The 16,311-nt window shown below is 32.8% G+C and overlaps 2 protein-coding genes across 4 annotated transcripts in view; both read right to left on the bottom strand.

Annotated features, from left to right (window-relative positions):
• Nucleotides 1–1,007, bottom strand: part of LOC116852256 — a 2,719-nt gene extending 1,712 nt beyond the window's left edge. Inside the window, exons 1-3 of one of the 2 annotated variants that reach the window (XM_032832439.1) lie at nt 876–1,007; nt 711–774; nt 173–279 (exon numbers count right to left, since the gene is read on the bottom strand). In XM_032832439.1, coding sequence (XP_032688330.1) covers nt 173–254 — 82 coding nt within the window. In that variant the 5' untranslated portion in view covers nt 255–279; nt 711–774; nt 876–1,007. Of the gene's footprint in view, nt 1–172; nt 485–710; nt 775–875 lie in introns of those variants that run through there. The other variant, XM_032832438.1, reaches the window with a different exon arrangement.
• A 2,326-nt stretch (nt 1,008–3,333) lies between these two features.
• LOC116852257 (small integral membrane protein 14-like) overlaps nt 3,334–16,311 on the bottom strand; it is a 17,016-nt gene continuing 4,038 nt past the window's right edge. For both annotated transcript variants that reach the window (XM_032832441.1, XM_032832440.1), the window contains exons 2-5: nt 6,874–6,995; nt 4,809–4,863; nt 4,420–4,568; nt 3,334–4,328 (exon numbers count right to left, since the gene is read on the bottom strand). In XM_032832441.1, coding sequence (XP_032688332.1) covers nt 4,287–4,328; nt 4,420–4,568; nt 4,809–4,863; nt 6,874–6,945 — 318 coding nt within the window. In that variant the 5' untranslated portion in view covers nt 6,946–6,995 and the 3' untranslated portion in view covers nt 3,334–4,286. The remainder of the gene's footprint in view (nt 4,329–4,419; nt 4,569–4,808; nt 4,864–6,873; nt 6,996–16,311) is intronic.

Genomic DNA, 16,311 nt, shown 5'->3' on the forward strand with positions numbered 1-16,311 from the left:
AATAAAGTTAATGAAAAATATATAGTTGAGACGTTATATATATATATATATATATATATATATATATATATATAATTGAGAAATTATATACTATGGTCCATATTCTCAACTCATTTTTATCGATAAAAGTGAGTTGTGAGTTGAACCTATATGTTATTAAATTAATACTAACCGTTTTTCAATAATTCGTGCATTTCTTTAGTATCCATTATACTATAAGAAGCATTATTATATAAATATATTTCTTCGTACATCTTGGTTGCGTTCCCATCTGTCACTCTGTCATAAGTATACAAGCACACGCATTTAAATGTTGCAACGTGTTGTGATCAGTGAGCGCATTTGAAAACTGCTCAGAAAAATGGCGTCCGCTCACTAAACATGTTGAGTTCCGCTCACTGATCAGGATGCGTTCAGAGAACGATCACTCAACAGTTGTACAACAGTTGTGTCTTCTGAACGCACCCATAGCCTCCACCCCCCGTGATAGGGGAGTCTGGGGGGCGAAGCCCCCCAGTTACATAACTAGAGATAGATGGTATGATAGATTTTCTAACCTAACACGCCCTCAACTTTGTCTATTAATATCTCGCTTCGCAGTAGAGAGCGACGATTTTGTCAAAGGAAAAAGTTATTTGGCATGCACAAACGCGTCGATTGAGCCCTCTTTTATTAAAATCGGAGGTGAGGTAGCTCTTCTGAACAATTACCTTAAAATCGGACCACATTATAAATCAACCGCTCGCGACACTACGAAGCATAGCCAGGCAAACACTGAGGAAAACAAAGAAAAGAAAGATAAACATATGTTTATGCCAATGGAAGTCTCTCAATTATAGACATATAATCCTTGCTCAACCGCTCTATATCCTTACATAAATTAATTCCATTTTTCTGTCTTTTAACAAAGAACATTTCTGAGATATAGCATTTAATGTAAGATTTCTCTCTGTCTAAAATCTTGACTGAGTCCCAAGCAAATTCATGTCTCAACAAGCGATGCCGTGAGACAACCGAAAGATTCGTATGAAAATAGGATAATTGGCTACGATGTTCCTTAACGCGAGTATTCAGTTGTCTGCCTCTTTGACCGATATACGACGCATCGCAGTGGCAACAATCAATTCTGTACACTAGACCACTTTGAGATTCTTTAGGTAACTTATCTTTGTGAGGTTTAATAAATCTATCTAATGTACGCACACTCAAATAAGCGATCTTGAGGCTCAAGTCTTTCAAATAATGTTCTAAATTCTCAGAAATCTTGCGAATATATGGCACAAAGAAACGATTATTACTGTTATTCATGTCAATCGTTGTACCGATGTTTTTTAATAACATTAGATCTCTGTTGGTTCTGAATCAGCTTGGGAAGTCTTGTCCTTAATGTTTTGAAAATTAAAGTTAATGGGTAACCGTTACTCAGTAGTATATCAATTAGCTTATAAAAATTTCTTTGGTGGTATCTAGGATGAGATAGCTCTATCGCACAAGCTGATAATTATGCCCAACTTATAACTAAGTGATTGACGAGTAATAATTTAAATTTCTGCCTGAAGAAGTAGGTTTCTGATACCAATTGCACTCAAACGTTTCAACCACCCTCAAATTAATGTCTAAAAAATTGATGCTTTTGTCCTGACCAATTTCACATGTGAATTGGAGTTGTGGGTGAAAAGAATTAAAAGTGTCAAGAATTGTTCGAATCATACAGCTCTGAGCCGTCAATAAAATATCGTCAATGTATCTAAAATAAGCTGGTATATGGAACGAGAGTTGTTTGAAGGCTTTAGTTTCTAAAATCACAATATTATGATTATGAAAGAAATTTATTAATGGGATTTCACACGTGTGCTTCTTTGTGGCCCCGACGAAGCATTGTGACCTTCCTTTAGAGTCAATCGGACTCCACATGTTACTCCATGATTTTAAATTATTATTTTTGTTTTCACTGTAAAATTTGAAGAAATGAAAATATTAGAAACAACCTCCAATCGCCTTGACTTTGACAAATGTTGTCAAGGTCATGGTCCTGAACAATATTCAAAAGGTTTCAGCCATCGGTCGAACACCTTGGGTACCAATGCTAATGGCAACAGTATTGTAACTTTGAAGCCTTTTAACTCGAAAGATACTTAATGAAAAAATATTTTATTACAGTGTCTTGGAAAGCTCTCGAGGTAAGCTACAAGAATATGCAATGAAAAATGGAGGTTTCCATTTAAGAAATTGAAGGTGACCTTCACGTGACTTTCAAACGACTATCCAGAGTTAAGCCAATTGCACCATCTTATGTCCCCCTCCGAACCATACAACTTTTGTTTGAAATATTTTTTTGTATCTTCTATATTTTTCGAGGTATTTGCCTGGCTCGATTAAAATGACTCACCCTGTATATATGTGTCTCCAAGGATCTCGGACCTCTATGCCCTAAAAACACACTTTACAATAAAATATACATATTTATGTCTATATGACAATGTAAAAATAATGTAAATATACACATAATTTCCTTAATATATTGTGGATACGTTATGAAATTTGATTTCACAATAATAATACTATGTCATTACTTTAAACGAACATATTAATATTACATTTTAACAAGCATACCTTCAAAAGTGATCTTTTTGTAGTTTTTTCGTTACAACTTTCTCTGAGGTTTGTTTATATGGCCTACTGTCATTACACTATTAACGGTTGTCTGTTTATTGTAATTTCTTTATTTTCAAACAGATGGCGTTTGTTTATCTATGTTTTGTAAGCGGTGGTCCTTTGTGCCTCCCTGGTCCTCTGTGCCCCGCTCTCCCCTATATATAAACACTACATACAGAGACGTAGGTTCACATTCTCGCAGCATGATACTTTCAAAATCAGGTTTTGATTTGTCTGTGGCTCCTGCGCATTCTTAATAACTCAAAATTTTATGTAGTTTATCAAATAGCATATAGATCTTATTTATTATTAAAGAGTATTTATTATAACAGAATACAGAACGTTAAACAATATTATTATTATTAATTGACGATAAAAAATATTTTTCTATAGACTTTATTATAGAGCAATTGTAAAATATTATTAATAATTACTGTTATGTAACTTTTCCTATCTCTAAATTTAAATTTATACTTTATTATTTATAGATGTAAGATGTATGACAAAATATATATTCAACATCATGGCTTAATGATATAATATATATCAAATATTATATATAATATATATCAAATATTTTTATAGTATTGTTGAAATATTTTTCTTTTTTTTATATTGAAGGAAGAGAAAACATTTTTAACAAGTTAACATATTATCGGAGAAAATAAAACTGCATAATGTTTTTTCTATTTTATTTTATTACGATTATAGGAAGAAAAGTATATAAATACTGTTTGTATTAATAAAGATCCCGAATTCCGATTACATGTAGAAGATTCTTTACGCATTAAGATAGCTTTTGTGAGATTCCAAGTAAATTCTAAATATTTTCATGATTACACTCATAGCTCTGTATCCATATCAAATATAAATACCAAACAAGTAACTGTATTATGACTATTCGTTCACAGGTACTTAATTTTTCTGTAGACTTTAATCAAAGAATTTAAACTATGCTCGAAAGATAATATATCCTTATTATTTCACAATTGCGTTTAATTTTCTACATTTTAGATGATCTGATTTATAATTTTATTTATGATATTAAGAATATTAAAAAATGCATAAATGTGTATGTGTACACGTATATACATTTATAAATATAAATCTTTTAATTTTTCAAACAGTTCCTTACAAATGGAATTTTGCGTTCTAAATTCTATGACAAATTATAGATCATCTAAAATGAGTATTATTAATAGATGTTAACACTTACTACTACTACTACACTTACTACTAGTCTTGAAAGACGCGAATACATCAATATAAAGAATACTTTACTACATTTATTATATTAGTTATGCAATCGTTAAATTTTACTATTACACTTTTACTTTTTCGGAAAATTAAAATATTCTGTAGAAATAATTGCGCATATACTTTAAGAATGCACATAAAAGTTATATGTCGGAAGATATATGAAAAAAAAAGAAATATATGCACGTTATATAAAATTACAATTATTGCACATAAGAAAATTGCATTTTTTATACACGGAAAATCCAACTGATACATCTCGCTAAGGAATGTGTTACTATATAGACGATAACTTTCCTTTTGCTTCTGTTGCAATCTTAGTAAATTGTAATATCAAATTCCATATGACAAAATTTTTCGATGATGTTTATACATTAATTCATTGGCGGTGATGAAGGTGGATCATGACGTGAACCCTATAAACATAAATAAGTCTGTGTATTGAGTACGTGTGTAGTCGTGTACTTAAGTTTCCACTAGTAAAAGAAAAATAAGTAGTATACTTACAGGCTCGTTACTGCGACGCTTGATAACGTCGCTGCTCAATTGTTGCAAAGACCTTGGTCGAAATGCATACATAAGAATAAGAGCACCAAAAATTAAACAAATATTAAGAAAGAAAATTGGGGTTTCTTGAACGACTTGTGGTTCTGGTACTGAAAAGAGAAATAAATTCATATTGATATTATGACAAATTACTATTCTATTATAAATTAATACAACTCTATATTTAATTTTTAAGACAGATACAAAAAAATAATAAATTAAATCAAGGTAAAACTTAATCACCGTTAGTAAAATCAACAATTAGTAATACAAGTTAGCTGCACATGATTAATATATTTATTATAAATATTAGTATTTATATTAGTAATAATGTAAGAAATGATACGTACATCTTGACACATTGAAGCATTCAGTATCAGTACAATAATCCTGTGATTGTCGCAACTGGAATAACAATACAGTTTATGATAAAAATATGCATGTCTTCTGTTTGTAAAATAGAGAGCAGTGAGCTAAATTGCAACGTTTAAATTGTCCGCGGTCATTTCAATTAGCCAATAACGTAATGGCGTTGATAAATGATATAAAGATGTTTTAATACAAATCGCAAATATTGTTATAGAAATTCAATGAATATTGATATTAAATTAATAATTGTTAATTTTTGTAAATATTTATTTATATTTTATAGATTTCTCGATTTTTAATGCTTGAAAAAAATGTGTTACCATTGTCATAAATTTGCAATTTCTTTAATTTTAGAATCCTAAATATCAAAAAGTTATGTAAACACTAAACCTCATTACTGCAACGTTTGATAATGTCGTTGCTTAATTATTGCAAAAACTTTAGTCGTAAAGCATATATAAGAATAAGAACACCGAAAATTAAACAAATATTAAGAAAGAAAATTGGGGTTTCTTGGACGATTGTGGTTTTGATAATAGAAATAAATTCACGTTGATATTGTAACAAATTACTATTCTATTATAAATTAATACAACTCTATATTCAATTATTATAAGTTAGAAAAGTCAGTTATTATAAGTTAGAAAAAAACAATAAATTAAATCAACATGTTGTAAACATTTTAATGGGTAAATTTTTTCTAGCGCATTTTTATTTGTTTATAACTTCTAGGAAAATTATTAATATTCATCCCTTTTTATCGATGCATATATATTTCAAGGAATATAAATCTATTAATCTTTGTGATTTAATAAAGTTGAAAGAAGTTATAATGAAAAAACAAAATACATGTTTTTTAAGAACGATAATGTTTGAAAAGTTAAATCAGAATAAATTTTACTCATATTAAGGTTCTAAGGTTAAATTAGAATAAACGCGCGAAAGTGCCTAGGTAGATTTCAGTATATTATCTGTTTACATCTAGTGACTATTACAAGTATGTAAAGATGCGCGTCTTCATGTAATAAGAATTCCATCAGTAGTCATCGTAATAAAAATTGCGATAATATTCTGATGCTATGACATTACTACTTATTTTACTGGGAAAGGAATGTAATTAATCTAATATTATTGTAGTAATATGGATAAATTTGATTAAAATTATGATATAATAAATAGATATTTCTTAAAACAAATACATTTTAAATATGTTGCAAGAATATACTGGCAAAAATAAAACTCTTTATAAACCGTTCGATGAAAATTTCCTGAGAGTTTATACGCTTTCAAACTTTGTATAAACGTTTACTCAACGCCGTTGGATTTTGAACGCTTTCAGAACTTATCAAATGCTATATATAATTTTTCGTGAAAGTTCTGCAATGCTGAAGCAACGCTTTTCAAAGTACGCTCAGCAAACGTTGACCTTCGCCTAGAGAATTTGCTGTCAGACTTTTAAAATATTTAAAAAACACTTCCTAAACGCCGTAAGACAAGCGTTTTTCTCCATTCAGCAAATGTTCTTCTAATACGCAAACGCCTTTCAAACGATACAATGTTGCAATTTCCGCTCTACTGACAATTTTTAAACTCTCAACGAACTCCCGCAAGCACTTACGTAAACGCTAAACAAACGATTATAAAACTTCTTATTTTCATCAAGGTATCATTTCGTCAAAGTATATATTAAATATTTGTATATTATGTTCAGTATTTCTGTTTTTATCTGGGTAAGTGTAATTTTTTTTTATTTCTTTATTTCTTCGAGTTTTTATTTATTCGAGTCTTCGTATTCACAAAATGCATTATGCATCAGCAGCAATCAACTTATGTATTTGAAACGTTTTTATATAACTGCATGGCATAACAAATGCTTCTGTAAGCTAAATAGGTTGTTTCATCACTACTTATCCAGATGAAGAAACTGTTATTATTGTTCAATATACTTATATATTAAAAAAAAAGAAGAAGAAAAAGAAATCTTTATTTGCGCACAATTTTACTACGATACTGTTTACAGTTTGCGTCATCTGCCGCGTAACTTACAATGGAAAGTAGTTGCTGTATAGATAGGTGACGCTGCATGCATCCGCACAGATCAAATCCTTCGTCACTCATCGCGATAGGAAGTCGGCTTTTCGCGTTTATATAGAGAAAGTCTGCTACTGCTACACATACAATAATTAAAACAATTACTGTTTAGAAATATTAATTTTAAATCATTCTCAATTCAGTTTGTTGCAAATATAACACGTTGCCTCAATTGCAAATAGATATTTTGTCAATGATAATGTACATATTACTAGATTCTTTAGCAAGTGTAGAAAAATTAACACGAATAATAACACTGTTCGACAAAAATCAAACTTTTTTCGTGACACGAATGCGAATAGTCATTTCCGATGTATTTTTGCCTGCTGAACACGAATCTGTCGCCCAAATTTGGCTATCACGTCACAATTTTGAAAAATGGCATCAAAGAGACCAGAAATGACAATTTTGAAGGTTTTCGTGACGCTGTAGCGCAAACAGTAAACTTTTTTTCTACATTTTTTTCTACATTTCGTTAAGACCTTAAACCACCTTGGCACTTTAAAAAAATCGAGTTTTTTTGCTTAAAATATTCTGTATAGCTTTAAAAATAATATACGACTTGATCCAACACTGAAACAAATTTGTAAAGCTGGATTAGATTTGTCAAAAATATTGCTAAGCAAACCTATGGAAAAAATGGTTTGGTTAATGCTTTTTGAGCTGTAGATGATGACGAAACTTCAAAAATTTAAGATGGCGAATTAAAATACCAACAATCGGAATAAGTTACCTTTCTTTCCGTAAATGTGTCAAGTTGAGTCTGTAAATAACTTGAATTTCAAAAAAGTGATTTCGAATTCGTGATCAGCGACGCCAAAAACCCTCGGATACTAATTTTCATGGAAATCGAGAATTTTAAAATTGTCGTCCGCCATATTGGGTCCGCCATTTGGAATTCTCAAAAACTGACTTCAAATTCGTAATTAGCGACCCCAGAAATCGATTGAGCAAAGGAAAAAGTTGTGTAGAAAAATTCGTGACTTAACCCTTTGGGGACGAGTGTCGGCATATAGCCGCCCAAGCCGTTTTACCGTTCCGGACGCGTGTCGGCATATAGCCGCCCAAATTAGTTCGTAGCTGCAAGGCTCGCGACGTCTGTCGTTCTGAGCGATAAGATACGCATAGGTATAGTAAAAGAGTCACGTTTTCATTCAAAGACATTAGGGGCCATTAGCGATGAAGTCTTATCTTCCTTATAGCCCGTCGAGCGGCTCCGTCCCCAAAGGGTTAAAGGGTTTATATAAGATAAGAAATATACTAGGTTGATCGATAAATCTTTAGAATGACACATTAGTGGTGTTGCCACCTCCAATGCGCCGTGAATTTCCAGTAGTGCCAACCTTCAAACCTCTCACTACACAGTTACAGACAGCTATGATAATCAGTATATTTGTGACAGCTACCGCAGCTACAAGCACATAACCTCTGATATTTTGTAAAAATAAAAAAAACTGAAATTCGTACAGTGATTAAGTATTTCTATTTGAAAGGCTTGCAACCGTAAGAAATGATTGAGGATTTCCAAAAAATTTTGGGGGAGTTTGCTCCGTCGAATGCAACCTTATATAACTGGATTGCTGAGTTTAAACATGGTCGTACCAGCACATCGGATGTATGACGCAATGGTCGTCCAAATGAGGTGATTACACCAGAAATGAATGAAAAATTCCATGATATCGTGTTGGATGACCCCAGAGTGAAATTGCGTAAACTAGCTGCAGCTGTAGGCATCTGAACGTGTATTCAATATCCTACACGAACATTTGGGTATGAGAAAGCTAATTGCAAGATGGGTGCCGCGATTGCTAACAATCGATAAAAAACGTGAACGAATTCGCACTTCTCAGCATTGTTTGGACATGTTTAGGCGCAAATCAAAATAATTGTTGCGATACATAACTGTTAATGAAACATGGATTCACCATTATATTCCTCGAAACAATAGTCGACACAATAGGTTTCAAAGGATGGAAGTGCTCCGAAGCGACCAAAGACGCAATAATCGGCTAGGAAGGTCCTGGCCACTGTGTTTTGGGATGCACATGGAATAATTCTCATCGATTATTTTGAAAAAGGAAGAACAATCACAGGAGAATATTATGCATCATTGTTGGACCGATTGAATGATAAAATCAAGAAAAAACGGCCTCATTTAGCGAAGAAAAAAATTCTCTTTCATCAAGACAATGCACCAGTTCACAAATCAGTAAAAGCAATGACAAAATTGAACGAATTGAGGTATGAATTGTTCCTACATCCACCATATTCTCCAGATCTGGCCCCGTGTGACTTCTACCTGTTTCCAAATCGCAAAAGATGGCTCCAGTGAAAGAGATTTGCTTCAAATGAAAAGATTGAATGGGAAACAGACGCATATATTGGCGGTTTAGAAACTTCTTATTATTTAGAAAACTTAAAGAAGCTAGAAACTCGTTGAAACACGATGTATTGAGCTAAAAGGAGATGTTGAAGAATAAAGTTGAATTTTGCTAACAAAATATTTTTTCATTTTCATTCTAAGGACTTATCAATCAACCTGGCATAATATACAGGGTATTCGAAAAGTGTGGGACCCCCCTCTGATCTCTCCAAAAGTACGCACTTTTAGAGAAACAATAAAAATTGTAGGGATCATGAAGGACTATCTTTTTGTAACCTAAACTTAATCTTGAACTTGAGGGTCATCTGAAGGGCAACATTGAATTTTTTAATGGAAACCCCCTTTTTTGACTCCGGATTTGAAAAGGGCGGGAAATTTTACGTTCAAATACGTCGTTCATATCAGTGGTCAAAGTGACCCTTACGGACCGAATCTGCGATCGATCTTGCCTTAACTGGCCGGGTCCGCGACCGATCTTGCCTTAGCTGACTGAATCTGTATCTGAATCGACCTCAAGGTCAAATTCAAAGTCAAGTTCAAAGTCACCAAAGATAGTCCTTCATAACCCCTACAACTTTTATTCGGGTTATTTTTCTCGATACCGCCGTCCACTGCATATTCTGTGATTGTCACTAATTTGACCTCCAAATGATAGACGTCACTTTGACCACTGATATGAAAACGTATCTGAACGTAAAATTTCACGCCCTTTTCAAATCCGGGATCAAAAAAGGGGTTTCCATTAAAAAAATTCAATATTGCCCTTCAGATAACCCTCAAAGTCAAGTTTAAGGTTACAAAAAGATAGTCCTTCATGATCCCTATAACTTTTATTGGGATCATTTTCTCTGAAAGTGCTTTTGGAGATCAGAGGGGGGTCCAACACTTTTCAAATACCCTGTATAGTCGGTATCTACATAGTATATGATATTCTCCGTATATTCTGAATTCATACGGAATCTCCCATATATATACGTAACATTCTGAAAATATATCGAGGATATCGTAAGCAGTATATACTCCTCGAACATTTCGTATATTCTAAGGATATTCTCAGGATATCGCACACAGAATATCATATTTTGCATGCATACTGTAAATGCTGTATATATTATGAAATTTATCCCGAAAGTTCGTATATATACGCAATATGCAGGGGATATTCTTAGAATATTGCACACAGATTATATAAATTACGTCTAAAATGTAAAAAACAAATTACGGTTAATATTTTGTAGAACTATGAATTGTGTAAGAGATATTTTTAGAATATTCTCAGAATATCGGAACACACGCACGCACGCGTGCGCGCCCACATACACACGCACACACACACACACACACAAATTATTGCATATATTTTTCAAACTAACTTATTGTTTACTCTCAAATACACAATAATGTTAAGTTAAAAATATAATAGCAATAATCGCGTCACTATTTCGCCAATATACATTATATTAATATCCATCGCATATTAACTGCTTTCGTTTTTAATATCTGTTAATAAATATAACATTACAATATTTTGTAAATACATAAAGATACATTATATAAGCACAAGTTATGATTGTATCGTCAGAGCCATTTGAATCATTACTAGTTGTCTGATCACCAAGGTTGAGCAACAGCAACGAAGACTAAGATCCAGACTAGAAAATGGGATGACCGATGAAGTTCGAGTTTGAAACCACACAGAAACACGTATAAGCGAAGCGCCGCAAAATATAAGGTGTAGTAAAAGAAATCCATTATTTTTCCAATAGATGGCTTTAGTAATGTGTATCTCGCGTTGTATAAGTGCGATCGGTTTACACTAGATGGCATTAGAAAGATAAGATTTCGTATTAAAAAAAACTTCTCAGACAGTTTTGTGATTGTTTGACTCAGTATTGTTTGAGCGCGCGTCAAAGATGGACACCAGCAAAGAGAAAATACGCCATATTTTACAGTTTTTCTTCGATAAAGGCGAAAACGCAAGCCAGGCGGCTGAAAATGTGAATAGTGTTTATGGTCCTGATACTGTAACAGCCAATCACGCGCAATTTTGGTTTCGTCGATTCCGTTCCGGTAATTTTGATGTCAAAGATGTACCACGCTCTGGAAGGCCAATTGTCGAAAATGTCGATAAAATAATGGAAATCGTTGAGTCCGACCGTCATGTAAGCACTGTTTCGATTGCCCAGGAGCTAAACATTGCACAAAAAACCGTTTGGAACCACTTGAATAAGGCTGGATACAAAAAGAAGCTCGATGTATGGGTGCCACACGAGTTAACGCAAAAAAACCTCATGGACCGAATTTCCATCTGCGAATCGCTGCTAAATCGCAACAAAATCGACCCATTTCTGCAGCGGATGGTGACTGGTGATGAAAAGTTGTCACTTACGACAACGTCAAGCGAAAACGGTCGTGGTCGAAACACGGTGAGCCGGCGCAAAAATATGTGGCGCACTGTGATGTTCATCTTTAAATAGTCACTTCTAATGTAAGTCTAAATTTGCACATTATATGTTATGTCTTAAAGACTTTATTCTTTATAGTACTTAAGTGTGTTACATATTTTTACTATGTTCGAGCCGGTGGCCAAGCCAGGATTGACGGTCAGGAAAGCTTTGCTGTGTGTTTGGTGGGATTGGTAGGGAATCATCCACTATGAGCTGCTCCCCTACGGCCAAACTCTTAATTCGGACCTGTACTGTCAACAATTGGATCGTCTGAAGGAATCAATCGCCCAGAAGCGGCCAACTTTGGCCAATAGAAGAGGAATTGTGTTCCATCAGGACAACGCCAGGCCACACACACGATAGTGACTCGCCAGAAGCTCCGGGAGCTTGGTTGGGAGGTTCTTATGCATCCACCTTATAATCCGGACCTGGCACCAAGTGATTACCACCTGCTCCTGTCTATGGCGAATGATTTTGCTGGTGAAAAATTCGCCTCAAGAGAAGCTTGTGAAAATCGACTGTCCCAGTTTTTTGCCAATAAGGACAAGGGTTTCTATGAGAGAGGCATAATGGAATTACCTTCAAAATGGCAACAAGTTATCGAACGAAACGGTGCATATTTGACTTAAATCGGATCATTCTAACTATGCTAAATAAAGCCTTCAATTTCATGCAAAAATAATGGATTTCTTTTTACTACACCTTATATAATATATCAATCTTTTTTTTATTATTTTAACAAAATAATCAAACATTAAGTTATATGAAAGTGCGCGTGACTGTATTTGTGCATGCTTGTGTGTTAATAATACTTTACATATTTGGTATTCTGATGTTCTGAGAATATTTCACGTTTATTCTCAAAATACCATGGATGATATTCTGAGGATATTCTGAGAACAATATTGCTGCGGACATATCGGACATATTGCTGAGAACATCGTGAATATATCATAATATATATATATATATAGAGTATATCCTACGTATATCAGGTGTGATACTTTCAGAATATTCTCAGGATATAATGTGCTATCTGGATAAACGTGTATGGAATACAGTTCTAGCCTTGAAAGCTGTGCAACGACACATATCAATCCAATAGTTATCGGTAAGAGTTTATTTAGAAGCCATTTTCTTCAATATTTTTGAAGGAAATTTTAATGTATAGCAAACTTTTCAAGTCATCCCATACAGCACAAATGTTCAATAGATATCCTAAGAACGTTTTAAGAATATTCGAATATTCTCTCGACGCTCGAGATTCTAATTCCCGTAAGAATGAATGTTTTTAATACTATTTTGTTAATACTAATGTGCGCAATTCGTATTCGAATCTTTTCGATTCGAAATTTTCGAATTATTCGAATTCGAATCATAGGGATTCAAATTCGAATCGAATTTTACTTGATTCGATTCGAATTCGAATAATTCGCACATATCTATTTACGAGGCTATCAAACCGATATATACGGATTTAAGCAGTGATTATTTATTAACTCGTTGCTTGGGTGGATATACCCAAAATAATAACGAGTGCTTTGCTTGCGGAATAAAATACATTTTGAATTTTTTTTTTCTATTGGCAAAATATAGTAATGTAAAACTTTAAACGCGTTTTTATCAAAACATTTTTCAAACCGGCACGCAGCATAACTCAAATAATTTTCAATCGTTTTACTTGAAATTTTGACAGAATATTTAAAACTAAATTATCTAAAGAAGTACATATGAATTTTTTGATACATAAGTTTTCAAATTTGACATTTTTCTACGAATTATTTTGCTTAATAGTGGTATTTTTTTAAATGCTCAACATTTTTATAAAAATCAATTTTTTGACATATCCGTATATACTTCATTAGTAAATTTAATGTAGATTATGAAAAAATTTTGTGATTTATTCCAAGTTCAGATGCTGACAACTTCTGCTGCGTGGCACAGAGAGCCTTTTTAAAAAACGCACAAAAGTGGATGACTTCTACGCCGCCATTTTGTACCTTAGAAATCTAAAAAAAATTTTTTGTATATTCAAGCACTTATACAAGGTGAGCCATTTTAATTTATCCAACGGAATATTTCGAAAACTGGCAGACAAAAATGTTTTAGATAAAAGTTATGGATCGATGGGATAAGAAAGTACCATTGGATCCCACCAAAGTCAGATCGAGGTCAACATTATTTTTTTAAACAGAAATATACATTTTTTTATTACAAAATTCTATTCTACGTAAAAAAGCAAACAATTTTTGTTTGAAAATATTTTTTATTTATAACGATCTTTATTTTCTAAGATATTTACGGAAATATCTACAAAATTATTGGTTTCAATAATTTTTTATTCGAATTCTATTAACTCCATCGGAAATAGCAAGAGATAAAAATTATCTATTTTCTTCGCATAGAGCTCTGAGATTTTTTTCAGAATTTCTTAATTAACTTTTTTGTACTGCATTTCTTTGCATTTTCTTGAAGTACTAAAAAGTTAATTAAAAAATTTAGGAAAACATTCTCAGAACTCTATGAGAAAAAAATTGATAATTTCTATCTCTTACTATTTTTCGGTAAAGTTGATAGAATTCGAGTAAAAAATTATTGAAATCAATAATTTTGTATATATTTCCGTAAATATCTTAAAAAATAAAGGTCGGATAAAAAATATTTTCAAACAAAAGTTGTTTGCTTCTTTACGTAGAATAAAATTTCGTAATAAAAAATATATGTTGCTATTTAAAAAAGCAAAGTTGACCTCGATCTGACCTCGGCGGGACCACGCAAGATCTAACCAATGGTACCTTCTTATGTCCCCCACGATCTATATAACTTTTGTCCGAAACATTTTTATCTGCCGGTCTTAGCTTTCGAAATATTCAACTGGATAAATTAAAATGGCCCACCCTATATATTCATAATATTAAATTAGATTTTTATTTTATTTCACTGTTTATTTATAAAAGAATTACTGAAAAACGTACTCCTTTGGGAGCGTCAAGGTGGCCTAAAGCCTTAATGCCACGCAAAAGTAACTTTTAGCTTGAAAATGCATCTTGTCTTGTTTCCAAATGATTTTTTGTTTTCAACATATGGCCAATCAGAAACAGTCGTCGGCATCAATATCACTGGGCAGAACAACTGGGCAGAAAAAGTGAATAGTCATTTCTGATATATTTTTGCCTGCTGAACATGAATCCGTCGTCCAAATTTGGCTACCACGTCACAATTTTGAGAAAAATGGAGTAAGATACAAGATAAGAAGCCGAGTGCGGGAATCCTCTTATCTTGTATCTTACTCCACTTTTCTCAAAATTGTGACGTGATAGCCAAATTTGGACGACAGATTCATGTTCAGCAAGCAAAAATACATCGGAAATGACTATTTACCTTCTTGCAAAAAAATTGTTCTGATCAGTGATATTGATGCCGACAACTGTTTCTGATTGGCTATACAGGGTGTCCAGTAACTGATCGAGCAACTGCCGTGTACGAGTAGAACGGATCAAAATAATCATAAAAGTTAAATATTATTTTAAAATTTTCTCAATATTTATTCCGTAATTAATTAAAATGTATAAACGAATAAGCTCACGAGCGGTAGGACAGGCTCTATGTGTAAAAGAAATGACTTACCTCTTAGCAACAATGAATAAACAGCTGATTTCGAGGAGAAATAACAAGCGACACGTATACGTTACTCCGCCTCGAAATCAGTTATTTACTCATCGTTGCTAAGAGGTAAGCTATTACTTTTACACACAGAACCTGTCCTATCGCTTCTCGTGAGCTCATTCGTTAATATATTTTAATTAATTTAATTAATTTAACGGAATAAATATTGAGAAAATTTCAAAATGGTATATAACTTTTATGATTATTTTGACTCGTTCTATTCGTACACGGCGGTTGTTCGATTAGTTATCGGACACTCTGTATATTGAAAACAAAAAATCGTTGGGAAACGAGATAAGATGCACTTTTAAACTAAAAGTTGATACTTTTGCGTGGCATTAATAAAATATAAAAAAAAAAATTACTGTTTGCGCTACAGCGCCACGAAATCGTCATTTTTGGCCTCTTTGGCGCCATTTTTCACAAAATTATGACGTGATAGTTAAATTTGAACAATGGATTTGTGTTTAGCAGGCAAAAATATATTGGAAATGACTATTCGCATTTGTGTCACAAAAATTTGTCGAACAGTGTAATTAAAGAAGTAACAATTGACAATATTTATTTGGATATCTAATCCTGCGAATTAATCGTTAGAATTTTGCAATCAACGATAGTGATAATTAATTAAACTACCATATAAAAATCAAATATCCCTATTGTCGAGTTTTGCATAGTTTCGATGGTGTCTTGTATAAAATAAACAATTGTCAACATTACACAAACAAAGAACGGGAAGTATTTGACTTCTTATCGATCAGTGATGTATGACAATATTTGAAAATACTTCGAGATATCTCATAGCGTAAGTATGGTGTAAATATATTTCAAACATTATATAGATTTTTGGTATACAGGGTGTTCGGAAAGTACCGGGACGCCCGAATATCAGGAAAA

Source organism: Odontomachus brunneus, unplaced genomic scaffold, assembly GCF_010583005.1.
Source record: "Odontomachus brunneus isolate Ranch 3 - 2012 unplaced genomic scaffold, Obru_v1 Obru_scaffold_209, whole genome shotgun sequence".
In the NCBI taxonomy this organism is placed as follows: domain Eukaryota; kingdom Metazoa; phylum Arthropoda; class Insecta; order Hymenoptera; family Formicidae; genus Odontomachus; species Odontomachus brunneus.